The sequence below is a fragment of the Cynocephalus volans genome, chromosome 5 (assembly GCF_027409185.1).
Source record: "Cynocephalus volans isolate mCynVol1 chromosome 5, mCynVol1.pri, whole genome shotgun sequence".
NCBI lineage: Eukaryota > Metazoa > Chordata > Mammalia > Dermoptera > Cynocephalidae > Cynocephalus > Cynocephalus volans.
The window spans coordinates 44,564,963-44,587,562 of NC_084464.1; the positions used below are offsets into that span (position 1 = coordinate 44,564,963).

The 22,600-nt window shown below is 38.0% G+C and overlaps 1 protein-coding gene across 1 annotated transcript; it reads right to left on the reverse strand.

The window, feature by feature from the left end:
* Positions 1-9,319: 9,319 nt before the first annotated feature.
* Positions 9,320-13,222, reverse strand: LOC134379005 (HLA class II histocompatibility antigen, DO beta chain-like). Its single transcript, XM_063098276.1, has 6 exons — positions 13,132-13,222; positions 11,371-11,640; positions 10,630-10,911; positions 9,833-9,943; positions 9,539-9,570; positions 9,320-9,355 (listed from the first exon to the last, which is right to left on the reverse strand). Exons 1-6 carry the CDS (start codon positions 13,220-13,222, stop codon positions 9,320-9,322), a joined length of 822 nt encoding a protein of 273 aa, XP_062954346.1.
* Positions 13,223-22,600: the final 9,378 nt, after the last annotated feature.

A 22,600-nucleotide genomic window follows, 5' to 3' on the forward strand; every position in this document is an offset into this window, starting at 1 on the left:
CGACACAGGCTGTCCCATTTCCATGAGTGATCTGTGAGGCACGGCTTCCTGAGTCGTGAGCCAGAGGAGCTGGTGAAGGCTGACAGGGTGGGAATTTCAGCCCAGGCTGTCCCATCTCCGTGAACAGCCTGAGAAGCTCTGGGATCCTAAGCCCCGAGTCAGAAGAGCTGGTGAACACAGGCGGTGTGGGACTTCTGGCTCAGGCTGTCCATCTCCATGAGTGACCTGAGAGGCACGGGCTCACAAACCCCAATCCTGACAAGGCTGTGAAGGCAGGTGGGGTGGGACTTCCAGCCCAGGCTGTCTGCCTCTGTGAGCGGCTTGAGAGGCTCTGGCTCCCACACCACCTGACCAGCCAGTGAAGGCACGTGGGGTGGGACTTCCAGTCCAGGCTAGTTTCTGCTGTCCAGAAGCAGCAGACCCTTCAGGATCCAAGCCAGACATCAGGGTGAAACAAGTGAACAGGGATACCCCCAGCCACAATGACAAAACACCAAAGGAAAGAAACCAGAAATACGAAAAATCAAGAAAGTACACTGCCACCAAAGGAAATTAATAACTTACAAGCGCTAGATCCTATAGAATAGGAAGTCTTTGAAATGACAGACAAGGAATTTAGAGTAACTATTCTAAGGAAACTAAATGAGATACAAGAAAACTCAGCGAAACAACACAATGAAATGAGAAAAAACATAGAGGATCTGAAAGAAGAAATGTACAAAGAAATCAATGCCTTGAAAAAGAATGTAGCTGAGCTACAGAGCTGAAGGATTCATTCAATGAAATAAAAAACACAACAGAGAGTTTAACCAGCAGACTTCAACAAGCAGAAGAGAGAATTTCTGACCTCAAAGACAGGCTGTTTGAATTATCACAGGCAGACCAGAAAAAAGAATTTTAAAAAGTTGAAGAAAATTTAAGAGAGACAACTGACAACCATCATGGGTATTCCAGAAGGGGAGGAAAAAGGAAATGGCATTGAAAACATACTCAATGAGATAATAGCAGAAAACTTCCCAGGTATCAGCACCGCACTCTCCTGAGTGAGCCACGGGCCGGCCCAATGAAAACTTCCCAGGTAAAGGGAAAGTCACAGATCTCCAGATTCAGGAAGCCCAAAGATCACCAAACACTTTCAACCCAAAAAGGTCCTCTCCAAGACATGTGATAATCAAACTGACAAAAATCAAAGACAAAGAGAGAATCTTAAAAGCTGTAAGAGAGAAGTGGCAAGTCATTTATTCCCCAATCAGAATAACATCAAACTTTTCATCAGAAACTCTAAAAGCCAGAAAAGAACAGGATGATATATTCAAAACACTATAGGACAAAAATTGCCGGCCAAGAATACTTTACCCAGCAAGGCTATCCTTCTGAAATGAAGGACAAATAGGATATTTCTCAGACAAACAAAAACTGCAGGAGCTCACTACCACACGACCAGCTCTACAAGAAATTCTCAAGGAAGTACTGGGTTTGATACCACAAAAACAACCATCAGTACCATGAAAACACAAGAAAGAACAATACTGACCAGCAAAACAAAAATGCTACCGAAAGAGAAAAAATAGTTTATCTATCATCCCAAGAAACCAACAAATACAGAAGACAAACAGAAAATTTGAAAGAAAGGAAAAAAAGATACTTAAGACATCTAAACAAAAATCAGTATAATGCTAGGAGTAAATCAACACCTTTCAATAATAGCTCTGAACGTAAAGGACTAAATTAACCATTCAAAAGACACAGACTGACTGGATTAAAAAGATGGACCCAACAATATGCTGTCTCCAAGAGACTCACTTGACCTGTAAAGACACACATAGACTAAGAGTGAAAGGATGGAAAAAGATATATCATGCAAGTAGAAATTGAAAATGAGCTGGTGTAGCTATTCTTATATCAGATAAAATAGACTTTAAAGCAAAAACCATTAAAAGAGATAGAGATGGCCAATATATAATGATAAAAGGATCTATCCATCAAGAAGACATAACAATCATAAATATATACGCACCTAATGTCAGAACAGCTAGATTTGCAAAGCAAACACTATTAGATCTAAAAAAAGAAATAGACACTAACACCATAATACTGGGGACCTGGACACCCCACTCACATCATTGGACATATCATCTATGCAAAACATCAACAGAGAAACACAAGATGTAAACAATACTTTAGACGAATTGGATTTGGCAGATATCTACAGAACATTCCATCCAACAACCTCAGAATATTCATTCTTCTCATCAGCACATGGAACACTCTCCAGGATAGACCACATGTTAGGTCACAAAGCAAGTCTTAACAAATTCAAAAAAATTGGAATTAATTCCATGTATTTTTTCTGATCACAATGGATTAAAATTAGAAATCAACAATAAATGAAACTCTGAAAACTATACAAACTCATGGAAATTAAACAACATTCTACTTAATGACATGTGGGTTCAAGAAGAAACTGAACAGGAAATCAAAAAATTTCTTGAAACTAATGAAGATAATGACACATCATACTCAAACCTGTGGGATACTGCAAAAGCAATTTTAAGGGGGAAATTTATTGCATTACATGTTTACTTCAGAAGAATGGAAAGATGGCAAATAAATAACCTAACACTTCACCTTAAAGATCTAGAAAAACAAGAACAATCCAAACTTTAGTAGACAGAAAGAAATAATTAAGATCAGAGCAGAGCTAAATGAAATAGAAACACAAAGAACAATACAAAAGATCAATGAAACAAAAAGTTGGTTCTTTAAAAAGATTAATAAAATCGACAAACCTTTAGCAAGACTAACTAAAAAAAGAAGAGCGAAGACCGTAATAACAAAAATTAGAAATGAAAAAGGTGATATTACAACTGACACTTCAGAAATACAAGGAATCATTAGAGACTACTATAAACATCTATATGCCAACAAATCTGAAAATCTGGAGGAAATGGATAAATTTCTGGATGTGTATAAATTACCAAAAATGAGCCAAGAAGATATAGAAATCTGAACAGACCAGTAACAATAAAAGAGATTGAAGCTGTTATCAGAAGGCTCCCAACAAAGAAAAGCCCAGGGCCAGAAGGGTTCACTGCAGAGTTCTACCAAATCTTCAAGAGGAACTGATACCAATTCTCTCCAAACTGTTCCAAAAGATTGAAACAGAAGCCATTCTCCCAAGCTCATTCTATGAGGCAAACATCACCCTGATACCAAAACCAGACAAAGATGCATTAAAAATAGAAAACTAGGGAGCATTAATCAGCTACAATGTATATCGACAAAATAAAATTAAAAAAAAAAAAAAAAAAGAAAGAAATGATCTATCAAGCCAGAAAAAAAAAAAAAAAAAAAAAAAATAGAAAACTACAACTACAGGCAAATATCCTTGATGAATATGGATGCAGAAATCCTCAATAAAATTCTAGATAACAGAATACAGCAACACATACAGAAAATTATACACCATGATCAAGTGAGATTCATCCCAGGAATGCAAGGTTGATTCCACATATGCAAATCAATAAATGTGATACACCACGTTAATAAAAGTAAAGACAAAAACCACATGATCATCTCTATTGACACTGAAAAAGCATTTGACAAAATTCAACATCCTTTCATGATAAATACTCTCTACAAGTTAGGCACAGATGGAAAATATCTCAACATAATTAAAGCCATATACAATAAGCCCACTGCCAATATCATCCAGAACAGGGAAAAGCAGCTTTTCCCTTAAAAACAGGAACTAGACAAGGATGACCACTCTCACCACTCCTATTCAACATAGTGTTGGAAGTACTAGCCAGAGTAATCAGAGAACAGAAGAAATAAAGGGCATCCAGATTGGAAAGGAAGAAGTCAACCTGTCCCTTTTTGCAGAGGATATGATCCTATATATTGAACAGCCTAAAGCTTCTATAAAAAAAACTCCTAGAGTTCATAAATGATTTCAGCAAAGTTGCAGGGTACAAAATCAACACACAAAAATCAGTAGCATTTCTATATTCCAACAGTGAACATGCAGAAAAAGAAATCAAGAAAGCTAGCCCATTTACAATAGCCACCAAAAAAATAAAATATTTAGGAATAAAGCTGTCTAAGGATGTGAAAAATCTCTACAAAGAGAACTACAAACCACTGTTGAGAGAAATTAAAGAGGACACAAGAACATGGAAAGATATCCCTTGCTCTTGAATTGGAAGAATTAACATTGTGAAAATGTCCATATTACCCAAAGTAATCTACAAGTTCAATGCAATCCCTATCAAAATTCCAATGACATTTTTCTCTGAGATGGAAAAAGCTATCCAGACATTTATATGGAACAACAAAAGGCCACATATAGCCAAAGCAATCCTGAGCAAAACAAATAAAGCTGGTGGCATAACACTACCTGACTTTAAACTATATTACAAAGCTATAATAAACAAAACAGCATGGTACTGGCATAAAAACAGACACATAGATCAATGGAACAGAATAGAGAACCCAGAAATTAACCCATATGCCTACAGCCATCTGATCTTTGACAAAGGCAGCAAGTCTACATACTGGGGAAGAGACTGCCTTTTGAGCAAATGGTGCTGGGAAAACTGGATAATCATATGTAGAAAAATGAAACTAGACCTGTATCTTTCACCATATACCAAAAACAACTCAAAATGGATTAAAGAATTAAATATACACCCTGAAACGATAAAACTCCTTAAAGAAAACATAGGGGAAACACTCTAGGAAATAGGAGTGGGTACAGAATTCATGAATAGGACCCCAAAAGCACAGGCAACTAAAGGTAAAATAAACAAATGGGATTATGTCAAACTAAAAAGCTGCTGCACAGCAAGAGAAACAATCAACAAAGTAAAAAAACAACCAACAGAGTCAGAGAAAATATTTGCTAAACATACATCTGACAAAGAATTAATATCCAGAATATGCAAGGAACTCAAACAACTTTACAGCAAAAAACCAAATAACACAATTTAAAAATGGGCAAAGAAGCTGAACAGACATTTCTGAAAGGAAGATATACAAATGGCCAACAGACACATGAAAAAGTCTTCAATATCACTCAACATCTGGGAAATGCAAATCAAAACCACTCTGAGATACCATCTCACTCCAGTTAGGATGGCTAACATCCAAAAGTCTGAGAACGATAAGTGCTGGAGAGGTGACGAAGAAAAAGGAAATCTCATCCACTGTTGGTGGGGCTGCAAAATGGTGCAGCCTTTATGGAAAATGGTATGGAGGTTCCTCAAACAATTACGGATAGATCTACCATATGACCCAGTGATCCCACTGCTGGGAATATACCCAGAAGAATGGAAATCATCATGCCAAAGGGATACCTGTACTCCAATGTTTATTGCAGTTCTATATACAATAGCCAAGAGCTGGAACCAGCCCAAATGTCCATCATCTGATGAGTGGATAAGGAAACTGTGGTACATCTACACAATGGAATTCTACTCTGCTATAAAAAAGAATGAAATACTACCATTCACAAGAACATGGATGGACTTAGAGAAAATTATATTGAGTGAAACAAGTCAGGCACAGAAAGAGAAATACCACATGTTCTCACTTATTTGTGGGAGCTAAAAATTAATAAATAAATAAACACACAAACAAATAAAGGGTGGGGGGAAGAAGACAGAATAACCACAAAAATTCCTTGAACTATTTAAGCCGAGTGCACAGATATGATGTGGGAGGGAGGGGGGAGGAGAAGAACGGGTACAGGGGCATGAAAATCAAGTACAATGTATTTTGAGACGTTAAATTAAATTAAATTAAATTTTAAAAAAATCAAAATGAAGGCAAAAATTCATGATAAACAAAATATCAAAATTTTAAATAAATACAGTATCCAGCCCAGGAAAAAATTAAAAAATTAAAAAAGAAGAGAGAAACCCAAATAACAAAAATCAGATATGAAAGAGGGCACATTACAACCAATACTTAAAAAGTACAAATAACCATCAGAGCCTATTATAAACCACTATATACCAACAAATTTGAAAACCTGGAGGAAACGGATACATTTCTGGACACATACAAGCTACCAAGACTGAACCAAGAAGACATAGAAAACCTGAACAGACCAATAACAAGCAACAAGATTGAAGCAGTAAGCAGCAGTCTCCCTAAAAAGAAAATAATAATATTAATAAACAAATAAATAAAAATTAAAAATGGGCAAAGGAGCTGAATAAGCATTTCTCAAAGGATGATACACAAACGGCCAACAGCCACATGAGAAAATGCTCACTCAGCATCAGGGAAATGCAAATCAAAACCACATTGAGATATCATCTCAACCCAGTGAGGCTGGCTATTGTCAAAAAGACAGAGAACAAGAAATGCTGGTGAGTGTGCAGAGAGAGGGGAACCCTCCTACACTGTTGGTGGGACTGTAAACTGGTGCAGCCATTATGGAAACAGTATGGAGATTCCTCAAACAACCACAGACAGAACAGCCATAAGATCCAGCAATCCCTCCGAGGGTTATACACACAAAGGAATGGAAATCATCATGTTGAAATAATACCTGCACTCCCATGTTCATTGTAGCTCTATTTACAACAGCCAAGAGTTGGAACCAACTTAAATGTCCATCAATGGATGACTGTATAAGGAAAATGTGCTATATATACTCAATGGAGTACTACTCTGCCACAAGAAAGACTGAAATTCTGCCATTCATAGCAACATGGATGAACTAAGAGAAAATTATGTTAAGTGAAGTAAGCTAGGCACAGAAAGAGAAAAACTGCATGTCCTCACTCATAAGTGAGAGCTAAAAAAAAAAATAAACCAATAAAAAAATGATACAAAGAAAGATGCAAAAATCACAATAATACATTGAAATCTCAAAAGGACAGAATAGAATTGAGGTTACCAGGTGTGGAAAAGAGGGAAAGAGAAGGGGGGTTAGCGAGAAATCGGTAAAGGACAACAAAAAATTAACGTTGTATATTGAATATACAATTATCCTGATTTGAGCATCACATATTGTACACAGGTATTGATATTCAATGTGGTACCCCACTGATATGTACAATCAATTATATTTCAATTAAAAAAAAGAAAGAAAAAGAAATTTTGGTGAGTACACACATTTTTATGCACCAAGGTAAGACTGAAAAGGGAGTGGATGTGCTCTGTAATGGTATCTGACTCCATTAATTTAGGTATAGTATGACTCTAAAAATGGGGAAATAGTGGGGAGAACAAAGGCAAAAGAAATTTATTGTTTTCAGGAATCATTTTGGTGGTTGTAGTGTGAATATTTTAGTTATCCTTAGACTGCTGAGTGTGTTAATTTGAATTTAAATGAGTAATTATAGACATTCTAATTGTGTCTGTCCCTGTATCCTTGAAAATCAGGACTCTTGGTATGAAAGAACAGAGATGCAGATGTAATATAGAAGAGATTCATTTTTTAAATTTATACATTTTTTAAATTTATAAATTCAGTATATATAATTTTTAAGTTACACCATTATAAATGGTATAATTTTTAAATGCATACAATTTATAAATTTTTAAAATTTTATAATTTGAGATTAAAGTTATTTAATAAATAACTTTTTTATTTATAAGTTGTTTAATACATAACTCCAATCTCTTAAATAATTAAAAGATTAATTTTTAAAAATGTATTCTACTGAAAAGGCCTAACACAATCCGATTCCTAACTGCGGATTGGTCTTAAATGACATTTCACACTAATGTAAACCAGGGCTTTCTGGAAAAATGGCTGAATCCAACTCTGGAAGGGAAATGTACAAGATGGACCTGGAACATTTTGTCATACAAGATAACGAACTCTAAAAAAGCTTGTATCAAAAGAGTTCCATTTCATTTTTGGTGAGTGGAAACTTTTTAAAGTGGTTTCTTGACGTTTTCTCTCACCAAAAATGAAGCTATTGAGCTTCAGCCAAGATAAAAATCACTATGGATGGAAACCCATCAGTGCATTTCAATCCTTCAGTTTACAGTGATATAAAAAAATTAGAAGTAAAACCTGACTGATCACCTGTGGAGAATAGTAGAAAACCAATTCATTAGCTTGAAAAACGGTAAATAAAAGGAGGCAAACACTGATCTTGCCTTTCCACCGTACCACTAGGTAACACACTAGTAAATGACGGGAAGTGTTTCTTTATATGTCATAAAAGTATGTAAGAGAAGAAAGAATGATACAATTAGAATATCACCATTTTACAATCCCCAACAAATTAACAATTCTCAACAATGGTATTTCATATCATAGAAAGAGAAACAACTGGACGTTATGCATCTCATGGACAAGGACCACACCGTCACATACAGACTTTCCAAAAGGATCAAACCAGAATCTGATCCAGCCTCTCCACCCAGATGCCAACTTGCAGGTGATGCAGAGGACAGAGGAGCTTGTGAAACTGCACCATGTGTTTGCAATCGGCAAAACCCAGTGTGGGAAACTCTTCAGGTAAAATGGCTCAGGCTTTCAACATGTTAATCAAACAATTAAGGAAAAGAAAGAGATGGATGACAAACCTGTGATGTGAAGTATGAGACATAAAAGACAACTAAGCTATAGCATCCACAAAGGCATACCTGGGTGAATAGGCTACAAAGAAATACAAGAAAGGTGTTCCCATAAAAGTCAGGATAAAATTAATTCTGAGGGGATAGTGAGGTTTTGATTCGCCTGAGGCATGAAGACTTCTACAGTAGCTGTCAATGTTCAATTAGGATCTTAGTATGGCTTCAGTGGGAGAACATTTTTTGATCTGAATGGTGATTACAGAAAATGGGGTTTTTCTTAAATAATTCATTAAATCACATTTTGCATGGTTATCTCTACCTCTCTTTTATTTTACACTAAAAAGGTTAAAAAAAAACAATAAAAAGGAAACAGTGACTACCTGAGCATTTGTCTTCTCAAGACTGTGGAGACTGCAGCTTGGAAGAGAGGAAGATTTGAGGACCGTGACTTATACGGTTAGGGCTAGACAGTAGAAAAGTAAAAGAGTCTGGGACTGGAAGGAGTTAGGTCTTAGGATAGTTTCTGGAGAGTGTCTTTGGAAATGGGGATTAACAAAGTTACAAATAATGTGGTATACAAGGAAGAAAGGCGTAAGGGTGGGAGATGCATGATCTCAGAACACAAAACTCTGATCAGTTCAGGACTCCTCCAAGGATCATGGAAAAGGATCATTCCCAGAACATCCAGCTCGTGAATGACCTTTACCTAGCCTAGGGTCCAGACCACTCAGAACTACTTCAGGCTCCAGGAGGAAAAGCTTCAATTAGGATCTTAGTACGGCTGCGGTGGGAGAACAGCTCTTGAGACCTGCAGGAACAGTGATAAAAGATTTGTGAGGCATCCCTACTCTCCCATTCCAGGGACTCAGGAGACAGCACCACCCAGCAAGAGACACCATATGCCTCCTTATCCTCAGGGTGTCTGTCTCCCTCTGGCCAAAGAACCAGGAGAATGATCTGCCACCCAAAGAAAGGACAGAAGAGAAATTACCTCATCACCAGGCAACTGAGTCTCCACATATCCTGGAGAGAAAGAGAGAGAATTTGCTTCAATTAGGACCAAATACTGTGATATCCTGGGGGATGAGGGATGGGGGAGGGGCTACAGTGTCAGAACTCCATCTCTGCTTACTCCCTGGAATGTTTCAGGCTTCAGAAAAGGCTATCCCAGTGATCCCTAAGAAATACAATCAGCCTTCCCTGCCTCAGCTCTTTGATGTTAGGAAGGCAGGAAGTGGGGGGAGCCACGGGGCAGGTGGCAGGGATCCCCTCAGAGGCTCATTACCTTTCTGAGCCCTGAGGTGGATGAAAATCCCCACCAGAAGGAAGATGAGCCCAAGCAGGAAGGCTGCAACTCCACTTAGCAACTTTGTCCAAGAATATTCAGACTGAGCTCCTATGGGAAACAGGTCTTAAAGTTAGTAAAAAGCTCCCAGTATTTGGCACAACTTGACATCTCAGAGCCTCTACGGGACACCAAATCCAATGCTCTCTAGAGAAGGAATAAATTTAGAAGTGGCAAGGAAGGAAGGAAGGGAAAAGAAAAGAAAAGAAAAAAGACCACAACAGTACATTGAACTTTCAGAAGTGGAGAACAAACCTAAGGACACTACAGATGTGGGGGGAGGGAGGGAGGGGAGTTGGGGAGTGATAGGTCTGGTAAAGGGCATAAAGAAAAATTATGATTTGTAAAAATGAACATGCTACTAATAAAAAAAGAAATGGTTCTTTGATGACCAGGTTTGTACCCATGGAGTTGCTTCCCACTTGTTACTGATTCTTACAGCCCATGAGAATGCCGCCTAAATACTAAGACCAAAGCATTTGAGGATACGACTTCCTCGGTTTGGAAGAAAGTAATGAGGTGATTAGCCCTCCTTATTTCTTGGAAAAGATGAGGGTAGATATCTGCCGTGTTTTCTCCCACCCTAACCCAAGGACTCCCATTTCTGTGACTCTTCCAGATCAAGGGAAAAGAGAATTTGTGTTGTGACCAAGATGAATACAGAGGTGACACAGGCTTTGTGTTGAGTCAGTACAATCCTGAGTCAGGCCCAGAGAGTACAAGAGACTAATTCTCACTCCACTCCACAGAAACAGGGCTCAGCAGGCTGGGGTGATGAACAAGGCAGGTGTAGACATCTCCAAGCTCAGGAGTCATTTCCAGCATCACCATGGTCTGAAAGGTCCAGTCTCCGTTCCCGATAAGACCAGTGGACATGACCCCAGCTCTCTCCTCCTTTCCATTCCGGAACCACCTGATCCTGATGTCCCCTGGATAGAAGCCTGTCACAGAGCAGAGCAGCAGATTGTGCTGCTGCAGGAATGGGATCCTCTCTGGGTACACTGTCACCTCTGGTTGCACTAGAAAGAGAGAGGAAAACGAGACATTGTAAAGAAAGTCCACCAAGCCAGGCCAGGAGCTTCTTCAGAGACTATCACTACCCCTAATCACTTTCCCAGGTCACCCAAGTGGAAACTGGAAGTACAGGGAAATCTCAGCCCCCAAGACTCAGAAACAGGGTATATGAGTGCCCCTCCCAATGGTTTACATTTCATCAGTTTTTCCCACAATCACCACTTCTGTTTGAGAGTATGTTAGTCCTCAAAGTCGCTGAGAACCTTGGGGGTCTGGGACCAAAACCACAGCAACCTGACCTGTAAGGATAACGAGTGAGTCACAGTTGGGGACAGAACATAGACTCCCCTTCTCATATCCCATTCATCCTGAAGCAGAAAATTGCCTATCAGAAGGAAAAACAGAGGGCCAAGTTCACATGGGGCAGATTTCTGAGCCCCGCCAGACCCCACCTTCCACCTCACCTTTCCTCCCCACAGTGAAGGGGGCACCCAGCCTGTAGTTATGTCTGCAGAGCAGGTCCACGGACGCTCTACTCTGCTCCAGGATATCCGGACGATTGTTCCACAGCTCAACATCAGGCTGCCCCAGCTCCGTCAGTGCCACAAACATCCCCACATCACTGTCAAAACGTGCATACTCCTCCAAGTTAAAGATGAATCTGACCACAAACTGCACTTTTTCTGTCCCATTGGTGAAGTAACAATCAGCCTTTGCCTGAATCACAAAATCTTCTGGAAAACCAAAAAAGGACCATGAACCAGACCCCACCTCTCAGAAAACCCATACCTGGTAAATTACGTCAGACCACATGGATTTGAGAGGACAGCTTTTGACTTCAGTATCCTCAAAGGCATAGTGTTAAGTGAGAAAAGAAACAGAATGTGATTCAATGCACAATGACATTTATTTAAATTTTTACATACACACAGAAAAATAATGCTATGCATTTTTAAAAGCCACATACTTAAAAGTCATATCAGACACATTTAGAATGTAGTTCTGTGAAGGGGAGAGAATGAGAATGGAGAGCAGGGAAGAGAGGAGAGAGTCCTGTACTGACCGATGAGTACAACGTGCTGTGAACTCACTAGGTAAGATCAACTGAATTCTATGCACTTGGGAACAACCACCACAATAAAAGGAAGCTCAAATGGAGTTAATGCAGGTAGATGAGGAAAGAAATGGCATTAAGTTGAGACTTGAAGAATAATTGCTATTGACCTTGAATTTAAAATTTACTTTCATTTCTCAATTCGGAGGCCTCCTCCAGGAGCTACTGAGCTGAACAGAAGGATGACCTTCCTGGTCAGCCACACTCAGCTGTCACTCAGCAGCTAATTTCAGGTGAGGTTTAGGCCTCCAGTTCTTCAGCATTTATATTCTTTTCTATTTCCTTTTACAGTCTAAATCAGGGGGGAAAAATCTGTATTTTTCATCATTATTTAAAATCTGTGCTGATTTTTTAAATTGCATAGCTTAATGGACATTATAAACTCAGGGTGGTTTCCATTCTCTAAGAAAGATGGTCCTCTTGCCCCAGGCTTGTTCCTCTTTTGTATTTAATGAAACTGACATTCAAAGGGGGTTCTGTTCTTAGCACAGTACATCCTGTTTTCTGCACATAAATATGTGCTTTCACAGTCTAACATTGTTTCATGTTTGCATAGCCTGTCTCCTCAGCTAGACAATAACAGTGACCACTTACACCCAGTAGCCTGAAGACAAAAGTAATGTATTCAACTTCTCTTCTCAAAACTGCTTAGTACAATTCTGACCATATCAGAGGGGCTTAATCAGTGATAGCAGAAACAGTCTTTGTATCCAATTTCATTTGTCTTTATATAACCCCACTGGATAAATGGAAAAGCAGTCATATTATTCCGGCTAAATAATGGCAGCTATTCCAGAGCCTCCAGCTTTTACACTTCTCCTGACTGACATTGATACAATAAGGACCTTAAACAAGACAAAATGTTTCCCTTTGTCCTGCCTCCCTACTCCCTGAATCTGGGTCTGTTGCACAGAAAGTCCCTTTTCTCAGCAGTCCATTGCATGTGGAGAAGAGGGAAGGAGTTCTTTTCTGTCAACAGGAAGAACCCTGCTCTTTGAAGCCAGCAGCCACTTCCAGTCTAGTCTGTGGCCGGGACCTGTAGGAAGAGGCATCCCTCCCTTCCTTATGCCAGTTCTTGCATACACACCTGAAAAAATTGCTCTGTTCTTACCTGGAGAGTCTCTGCCTTGAGTCATGGAGGAATCCAGCCTGATAAGGTTCATTAGCAGAACTACCACCCAGGGGAACCACCCAGAACCCATTCTGGAGAGGAAAATAAATGAGACAGTAAAATCGCCAGCCTTTTCAGAACAGGGCTTGTCCCCACACAACTCAGTCAAAAAATATTCACTAAGAATACACATAGATATCTTTCTTGCTTCCCCAGGATTGGAAACTCCTCAGGTTGATAACCAATCAAGATAGAAGAGTTTTGCATCATTAGGTACCAGGTAGGATACTTTCATAAAGTCATGTTACACCATTCAAGAATTGTTTACCTGCAGAATCACTGATTGTAATTCAGGTATGTGGAAAATGGGCTGCAAGAAGAAAAATATTTATTCTACATAGTATGGGGCCCCAGAAGAACTAGTCAGTTTATTTATTATGTATCCTGCTATCCTCATTTAGCACTGTCCACGGCCTGTTCTGACCACTAGATCTCCCTTCTGCTGGGTTAGCTGACAGTGTTCGAAAGCATATGCCTTAACAGGAGTTAGTGAAGGGATTATCAGAGAAGAAATAGAAGAGATAGAGACTACCTGGAGAGTGCAGCACGATTTTCTATAAGCCAAGAGGACCACAAACAAACAAACAAACAAAAAACATGGAGAAAGGATTCTCAAAAGAGTAAAATGCTGCAAAAATGTTGGCAATGACACAATATAAGAAAGCGTTATTGTGTCTTACAATTAATGGGACACCAATAACCTTCGATGAGACAGCAGAGTGTTAGAGGTAGAAGCTATACCACCAAAAGAGTAAAGAGCAAGTTGGAAATTAGGAAATGAGGGCAGCAGATGTAAACAGAATTTCAAGAATTTTGGAAGTGAAAACAAGGGGAAAAATGAGACTTTCGCTTGAGGGAAAAGCAACACCAAGGGTAAAGGACTTTTAAGATAGGGGAGACCTTAAGTTTCTGAGTCAAGTGTAGACAGGAGAAACTGAAGGTAAAATGAGAAGAAAGGGAGACTTTCCCCCAAAATTCGGAATGGAATCCAAAGAATGAGAGTGCTATGGTCTGAATGCCTCCCCCAAATTCATGTGTTGAACTTGGTCACCAATGTGGTAGCATTAAGAGGTTGGGCATTTAGGAGGTGATTAAGTCATGAGGGCTCCACACTCATAAATGGGATTAGTACCTTATAAAAGGGCTGGAGGGAACTAGCTGGCCCTTCTGACCTTCTGCCTTCCACCTTGTGAGGACAGGGCAACAAGAGAACATCTTAGAAGCAGATGGGGCCCTCACCAGACACTAAACCTGCTGGCATCTTGATCTTGAACTTCCAGCCTCCAGAACTGTGAGAAATAAATTTCTGTTATTTATAAATTGCCCAGTCTCAGGTATTTTATTATAGCAGCACAAATGGACAAAGACAGAGATTCAGGCTTGGCAATAAAAGGGAACATTTCTTTAGATATAAGAATAAAGGTAGGAAGATTGAGGCAAGAAAGAGGGGGATGAGGGAGTTTCCATTGAATAGCTTCAATAAACTCAGCTAGAACAAGGCAGGATTTTCTGCTAAAAAGCAGTTGGAAGAAAATATATTTGCTGATTAAGGAGAACAAGACTCCTTTTTCAACAAAGTGGTCTATAAGTGAGTTTTTAATTAAAGTTTTAATGAAACAGAATTCAAAAAAGAGAGGTGAATACAATTGTATAAACTTTTAATGTACTGTGACCCCCACTCTTGGGGAACAAGCCCTTTGCCAGTGCCCTGATATCTGACCAATCAGAAAAATAATTTCTTCTCCCTGGGAGGTCATGACAAATAGAGAAAAAGATAGGGAGGTGTGGAAGACATCACTAGTGTTCATCCTCTATTTTGTAGGTACATGGAAAATTATACTTCCTCATCTCCTGGGACTGAATGACTAATTCTGGCCAATGGGCAGTGAATAAAAGGTTCTTGGTCAAAGAATTTCCCTACGGGTGCATGACTCTTCTCTTCCCCTTCCAAGTCAACCAAGACAGCCTTGTGTTGAGATGGTGGAGTCACGGTATAAAAGCAGTCTAATTAGCTGAGTCATCAGACTCTGTATCAGTGACAAATAACTTTTGTTTAATTAAGGCACTGGGGGTTGTTTGTTACCTGAGTTGGCCCATCCTGTCCACATCCCTCAGGTAAATGTAAAGATGCATGAATTAGAAGCCTGACCATAGGCCAGAAAATGACAGACTCTGTATGCAGAGCATATGACCCATGATTATATTTCTAGAAGTGGATGGCCATGGAGCTCCCATGTGGGAGGGCACCCATAGAGCTGAGTAAAGCGGTGGCAGTCAGAGGGAGCTCAAGCTACTGAATTTAAATTCCTCCCTTATTCCTACCCACACCTAACTGTAGGGACCCAAATGCCCCAAGGGATCACACCCCGATCACATAAGCCCTTCTCGGCCACACCCCATCATGGCGCTGGCTGCCCTTCTCTTCCGTATTCTCCTTCCCGCCAGCGTGAATTACACACCAATCAGCTCCCCCCAAACCCCATGCGGTATGCTAAGTAGGGATTGTATTTTAAGCCAATCAGCTTTCCCCTTAAAGCCCTATATATGTGTGTGTGTGCTGCCTAATAAACGGGCTCTCTCCGGTGGATCATCAACTGGTGTCGACTCGTCCTTTCACCTACCTTAGTCTTTCCCATGTATTTTTACTTCATTTGGAAATGGAGGAAAAACACCACACCTGAGGCTGAGTGAATGAGGACATGACGTGGAGATTATCAGAAGCAGTAAAGCATGACAGGGTAGAAAAGGCAATGTAACCAGCGCCGAAGTTCAGCTGCTGTCCACTCAGAAACAAAAGACTCATCAGTCCCAAATGTTGGTGCGAGGCAAGAAGTTTATTATTAGGCCTGGGAAACAGACTAAAACTGTCTCCAAGGCTCATTAGCATCAGCAAGAGTTTTTAAAGGGAAAAGTATGAGAAACAAAAGGAGGAGGTTTTTCTCATCAGGAGGCCGCTGCATGCAATCTTGCAGACTCTGAGCTTTTGCTATTTCATGGCCAGTTCTGTAACTCTGCAACTCATCCTTGGAACACGAGTGTTATCTGGCTCCCACAAGCTGGATGCCATCTCGATCCTGGACAGCTGTGACTTCAGAGGAAGAGTGGTTAGTTCTGCAAGTTATTGATTAGCTCTTATTATCCTGCTTTTCCCGAGCACCAATTTCTGCAATTTCGTTTTCTCAGGAGCCATGCTGTGAGCCAAAGTTACAGAAAGACTTCTTTATGGCTAGCATTCTGCTTCAAGCTGTATTCTTCAAAATGACTCTTCTAAGGATAATTATCTGAAACTGTTTGCTGTGGTGGGCTCTTGCAGCATAATTCTGAGCTGTTTCCCCTCCTCTGAAGACAATACCATGGCTGGGCTTCTGCAGCTTCTCTCAAAGACTAAGGAAAGACCGTGTGGAGAGAAGAAAGAACAGGACTTAGAGGATATAGATTAAATGAGGGCTTGTATTTGGATTTAGAGGGAATAAAAGGAGTTATCAGATGGTAAGAGGTGGTGAGGGAAGATTAGGGGATATGATGTTGAACCAGAAAGTTAGGAGAAATGATCTCTCTTACTTCTGGTGTAAGTATATATAAGGCCCATAAACTCTAAAGTCTGGCTTACCTATATAATAGCCAATATTTGTTAATTGCTTTCTGTTAGTTAGTTTTCTAAACATTTATGTAAATGCGCACATGTGTGTCTGTAGTGGGGGGGAGAGAGAGAATTATTACAGCCCTTCACAGCAGATACTATCATGCTCTCCCTTTTACAGATGAAGCAATGAAGGAATGAACCAAAGGTCACATAACTAGTAAGTCTGTAGGCTTTGCTTTTTCCATTACACTGTATTTTACTTGGAAACCCAGGAAAAATTTATTCCTACTTTGGCATTCCTGTGATGACTAGATATACAGAAGGACAAAATAACTGAAGAATTTTATATATATATATATAATTTATTTATATATATTATTATAACTATTTGGTCCCAGGACAAATTTCCATCATGAAATCACATTCTATCTAACAGAAGGAAATCCATGGTCTCACAGATGACACACAAAGAATGCCGTAGCGCCTGGCCATAGGAACTAAGAAGAGAAAGCAAAAAGCTTTAGTTATCAAGCTACAAACCTCCTTTGTCAGTGGCCTCTGATACATCTTGAATAAACTGAAGCATCTAATTTGTCCAGTGAGAAGCTTTCTGTACTGAGGGTCAGTGCCTACAGTGAAAGGCCTGGCTGGCCTGATACAGTTCTGGGGAGATGGCTAATAAAGGAGGAATTTGTGGTTTGGTTCCTTTCTCCTGCATTTTTGTTTTTGTCTTCTACGTGGATGAACGTGAAAAATAGAGGGGGGTGTTTTGAGCTTTCTCTTCCTGTCTGACTTCTGCCAAGAGCCCTACCGAAATAGCTGTGGGCTTTTTTGTGATTTTTTGCTCAAGTCCATGTTTTGCGTCCTTCTTCCTCTTTCCCTCCCCAGTTTCTGGAGAGTGAGAGAAGTGGGCGCTATGTGTGGGGCTTTTTGAGGGTAGTATAAAATAATTATCTTTTCTATTGCCTGATACAAATATCCCTGCAACTGCTATTTGGGTGACTTCAAAATTGAAATAGAGCATTTATTTAAATTCATTTTCTTCCTTCTGCACCCTCCCATCGCCAGAAACATAATCCAAACTGCCTTAGAGGAATTATATAAATATTCTGAGTTGCTAGGCAGAAAATTAAATTGTATTTTTATAAAACACTATATGCTGAGCTACAATTTAATTAAAGGGATTGTGCTAGGCTAAGAATTTTGCCAGCTCAAAACATTTGTTTAATTCTTCCTTGGTGGTGATTGGAGTCCCAAACTGGGAAGGAGATGTAACATGAAGAGAAAGGAAAAAAGAAAAGGATGTGAGAAACAACAGAAATAGTTAGAATTCGAGGTGTCCAAAGCAAACTCATGGTCACACCAGAGAGAATCCATTTGAGAAATGAGGCACCAAAGGCTATGGGCTCTAATCAGCAACCGCTTCTTGGATATAACTTCTGGATAGATGGGCCCACCCAAACTGTTGACGTATGTGTACTCTGTGATGGCTGTGGCCGTTGCCTCACCCTAAAAAGAGAATATTGGTGGTTTTTGTTCTGCTAACTTGTTTATTTTAATTCATTATTCCTACAAAATACCCACTTAAATTATAAATATCATTAATTTCAAAAGGGTTTTCTACAACAAACCCAACTTGACCCTGAGAATCTGTTTGCAATATTTTATTTAGGATTTTTGCATCAATATTAATAATTAAATTCATCTACAATTTTTATTTCTGTGCATTGTCATAGTTTAACACCAATTTTATATTTAATTAAAAGAATTCTTTCCTATGCTATTGAACCATTAAATGGGAAATGAAATTTTTTTTTTTCTTTAAAGATTTTGTTACATTCCTAAATATCTGGACCTGAAGCTTTTCTAGAGATAATTCTACAGTTTTCTCTACTTCTTCTATGTAAATCAGTCTATATATATTCTATGTGTACAGGGGCTGGTTTTGACGTATTGTATTTTTCAAGAGACTATTTAACCCAAGTTATCAAGTTTATTTTCATAAAATTGAGCAAAACAGTTTCATGATTTTTCCTGTTTCAACATTAATTTTGTCCTTGTCATTTTTCATTTTCTTCATTTGAAAATTCTCTACTTTCTTCTTGATTAGGTTTGCAAGCAGTTTAGCTTACTAAAATTTCTAAAAGTTTTGAATACATTCACTCTACTATTTTTTCATTTTCTAACTTGTTAGTGCCTGCTTTTGTCTTTATTATCTGCTCCAGCTTTCATTTAATTGATTTTGTTGTTTTCACTTTTTTACCGAACCCAAGTCTGGCTACCCACCACCAAAACAGAAACAAACAACCCAAAAGTCAAATTGTTGGTGAAATAGGAAGGCAGCTTTATTCAGGCCTGAGGAGACAGTAAGCTAAGCCATCCCAAAGCCTCAGATTTACTGAGGGGTTTTTAAGGAGGAGGAAGCTGGGAGTGAAAAGCAGGAGAGGGATGTGTAAGGAGTCAGGTGCAAATTCTTGCCAAGGCTCCATCTGGTTTCTGTTCTTGTCCATGATGTTATCTTAGGATTCTGATTCCTTGCTGGTGCTCATGGCCGGCCTCCAGATATCTGTTCTCAGAATTCTGCAAGCCTCAAAAAAGAACTGTTAGTTTTACAAGGCACTGATTAGCTTTCAACAGCCTTGTTTTTGACTCAGCAAGCAAGATAAGAAAGTCAGGAGATGGGAAGAAAGAGAGGAGGGAAAAAAACTGTGCTTTTTAAAAATCTTCCCACAGCCCAGGCAGTTTTAGGTCCCAACATGGCTTCAGTCTTGCTCACTCCAACAACTTAATTCACTTGGTTTTATTCTTTCCTTTTATTAATATAAGTAATTAAGCTATGAATTTTCCTATGAACATTGCTTTACCTATATCACAAAAAATGTGATAAGTGATTTTTTTTAATTATCATTTTTCTAGAAAAATTTCAATTCATTTCTTTTCATTTTCTCTCTAGTCCAAGAAAGAGGCAGTTTCTTTAAGTTTCCATGTGGACAATCATTTTTATCTTTTCTGATTTCCTTATTATCCAGCTTGTTCCATTATGGTCAGAGAATAATTTCTATATTACTGCTACCTTTTAAAATTTATTGAGATTTTTGTGTCATAATATGTGGTCTATTTTCATGAATGTTTTGTTGGAACTTGAAACAGTGTCTCCTCTATTTTCAATGATCAAAGTGCAGTGTAGATTCATCATATCTCATTTTTTATTGTTAATAATATCTTCTGTGTTCATACTTATTTTTTTGTCCACTTGATCTATCTAATCCTGAGAAAGGGAATTAAAGTCTTGTGTTAGTAGTACATTTCCAAATATTTTCCCTGTATCTACCTTAATTTCTGCTTTATGAGAGTTGTTTATTTGCTATTTAGAACTTAAATATATCTTATATATTCATATGAATTTTACACTTCTATTATAAAGTGGCTTTCTTGTCTCTGTCAAATTTTTATCTGAATTTCGCCTTGTTTGATGAAAGATTCTGACCTCTGCTTCCTTTTTGTTTGCATTCTCTTGTTATGCTTTTGCCCATCACTTTATTTGCTGAAAAAAGGAATAAATCTTTCTGAGTTGCTTGATTTTAGGTGTGTCTTTTATATGTTGCAAACAAGGGAGTTTTTAGTTTAATCTAATCTAAAAATATTTTATTTATATAACTGAGTTAAGTTCATTTAAAATTAATATAGTAAATACATTTAGTCTAATTTGGAGATATTATTACCTTCTGTTAAATATACTGTTTATATGAGTATTTTTTTAAAAAATCACTATGCCTTTTTTATGCTTTTTTAAATTTTAGTTTTTTAGATATTAAGAAGGTGTATATTTTGGGATTGCCTTGATAATTTTATTTTTGTATAATGCACTTAGTTTCCTCTGTTTTTAGATAGTTTCTATTAGTTTTATACTATGGACAGTCATAAAATTATGTCCTCTCCCCCCTCCTTTTTTTTTTCTTGGCAGCTGGGTAGTAAGGGGATCCAAACCCATGACCTTGGTGTTATAAGGCTGTACTCTAACCAACTTAGCTAACCAGCCAGCCCCATCTTGAATATGTTCTAAGCATAAGTATTTGATTATCAGTTTAAAGGGACATATTTTGATCCCAGATATTACAGACAAGGCCATAAGCAAGCTTATTTTATATCCTTATTCATTTTTCCACCTATTCTATAATTATTGAAAAATGGGTTTCAATTTGTCCATTACTTTTTTGTAATTCTGCTATATTTCTTACATATTTTGTAGCTTTGTGGCTTGGAGTAGACTGATTCAGTTTTAGTGTAATGTTTTGATGACTTCCTGTTGTCATCATGTATAGACCATCTTTGTCTGTACTAATTCCTTTGGACTTAGATTATATTTTTAGATGACTCTGTAACTACATAAGCTGCCTTCTGTTAGTGTTTGAATTGTATACCTTATACCAGGTTTTGATTTTAACCTTTTCATGTCTTTCAGCTTCTTTGTGACTCTTATGAAAGGCATAAACTATATTTCATAATATTTTTAAGCCAATCTGAGAACCTCTTTTTTTAAACTCCATCTTTAAGCTATTTACATTTATTGTAATAACTGAGCTGATTGCATTTATTTCTATTATCAGACACTGTGCTTTTTTTAGTATTAATTTGCATTTTTATTAGTTCAAGAGGACAACTAAATTTGTAACCTGAGTAATTATAAGAATAAAGATTGCAATTAACTGCATTGCATAATATTATTTAAAAAAGAAGCAAACTTTGTAGTCAGTTTCAGAGTTTCAGTCTCAGTTTTGGATGCATTAATTTTTAATTACCTACTGAACATTCAAGTGAATTTGAGAAATAAGTAGTTGATACATAAGTCTGGAATTTAGGAGAATGGTATGGGCTGGAGTTAAGATTTTATATTATAAATATATGATATTTGCATTCTTGAGACTGGATGAGATCACCAAAGGGATACATTTAGTTATAAAACAAAAGATATACAAAGTTTATCCCATTAGGTCTTTAACATGGAGAGTTTGGGGAAATGAAGAAGAAGAACCAGGAAAGGAACTTGAGAAGGAATGTTCAGAGAGGCAGGAGAAAAATAGAAATCTGATGTCCTGGAAGCCACATGAATAAAGTGTTTTAAGATGGAGAAATAAATCTTGCATATAGGTCAAATTATATGAAAACTGGCCGTGGGATTTAGGAACATAGAAGTCTTGAGTGACCTTGATAAAAGCAGTTTTTGTGGGTGTTGGGGTGAAAGCCTGCTTGGACTGAATTTAAGGGAGAACAGGCAAGAAAAAAAATGAACTAAAGATAGTAGTATAGACTACTCTTTAAAAAAACTTGCTACAGAAGGAAGTAAAGAAATGGGCAGCAATTTAAGTTTCTCAAGGATAGACACTATATATATATATTTCTTAGTAACTTCATAGCACTTATTACTGTGAATATTTTCTTTTTTTTATTTTAACATATTTATTGAAATGATTGTAGATTCACATCAGTTGGAAGAAATAATACAGAGAGATTCCTTGCACATCAGTAATGCAAACTTCTACCTTAAGAAAACAGAAAAAGAAGAGCAAACTAAACCAAAAGGAAATATAAGTAGGAAATAACAAACATTACAACAGAAATATATGAAAGACGGATTTAAAAAACAATAGAGAAAATCAACAAAACCAAACATCGATTCTTTAAAAAGATCAACGATTTGCAACCCTTTGTCTAGATTGACCAAGAAAAAAGAGAAATAAAGCAGAGGCATTATTACATTGTCATTATGTTTTTTTGTGGTAGTAACATTTAGTTTCTTTTTCTTACATGCATTTTTGTTCTACCCGT

Bases quoted from the DNA above. Each gene is read 5' to 3' on its own strand.
- LOC134379005 (XM_063098276.1), bottom strand. From the start codon at position 13,222: ATGGGTTCTGGGTGGTTCCCCTGGGTGGTAGTTCTGCTAATGAACCTT. The intron at 11,641-13,131 runs GTAAGAACAGAG...TTGGTTTTCCAG, and splicing joins TCAAGGCAGAGACTCTCCAG to AAGATTTTGTGATTCAGGCA. The intron at 9,944-10,629 runs GTGAGAATTAGT...TGTTTCCCATAG, and splicing joins CCCTGTTTCTGTGGAGTGGA to GAGCTCAGTCTGAATATTCT.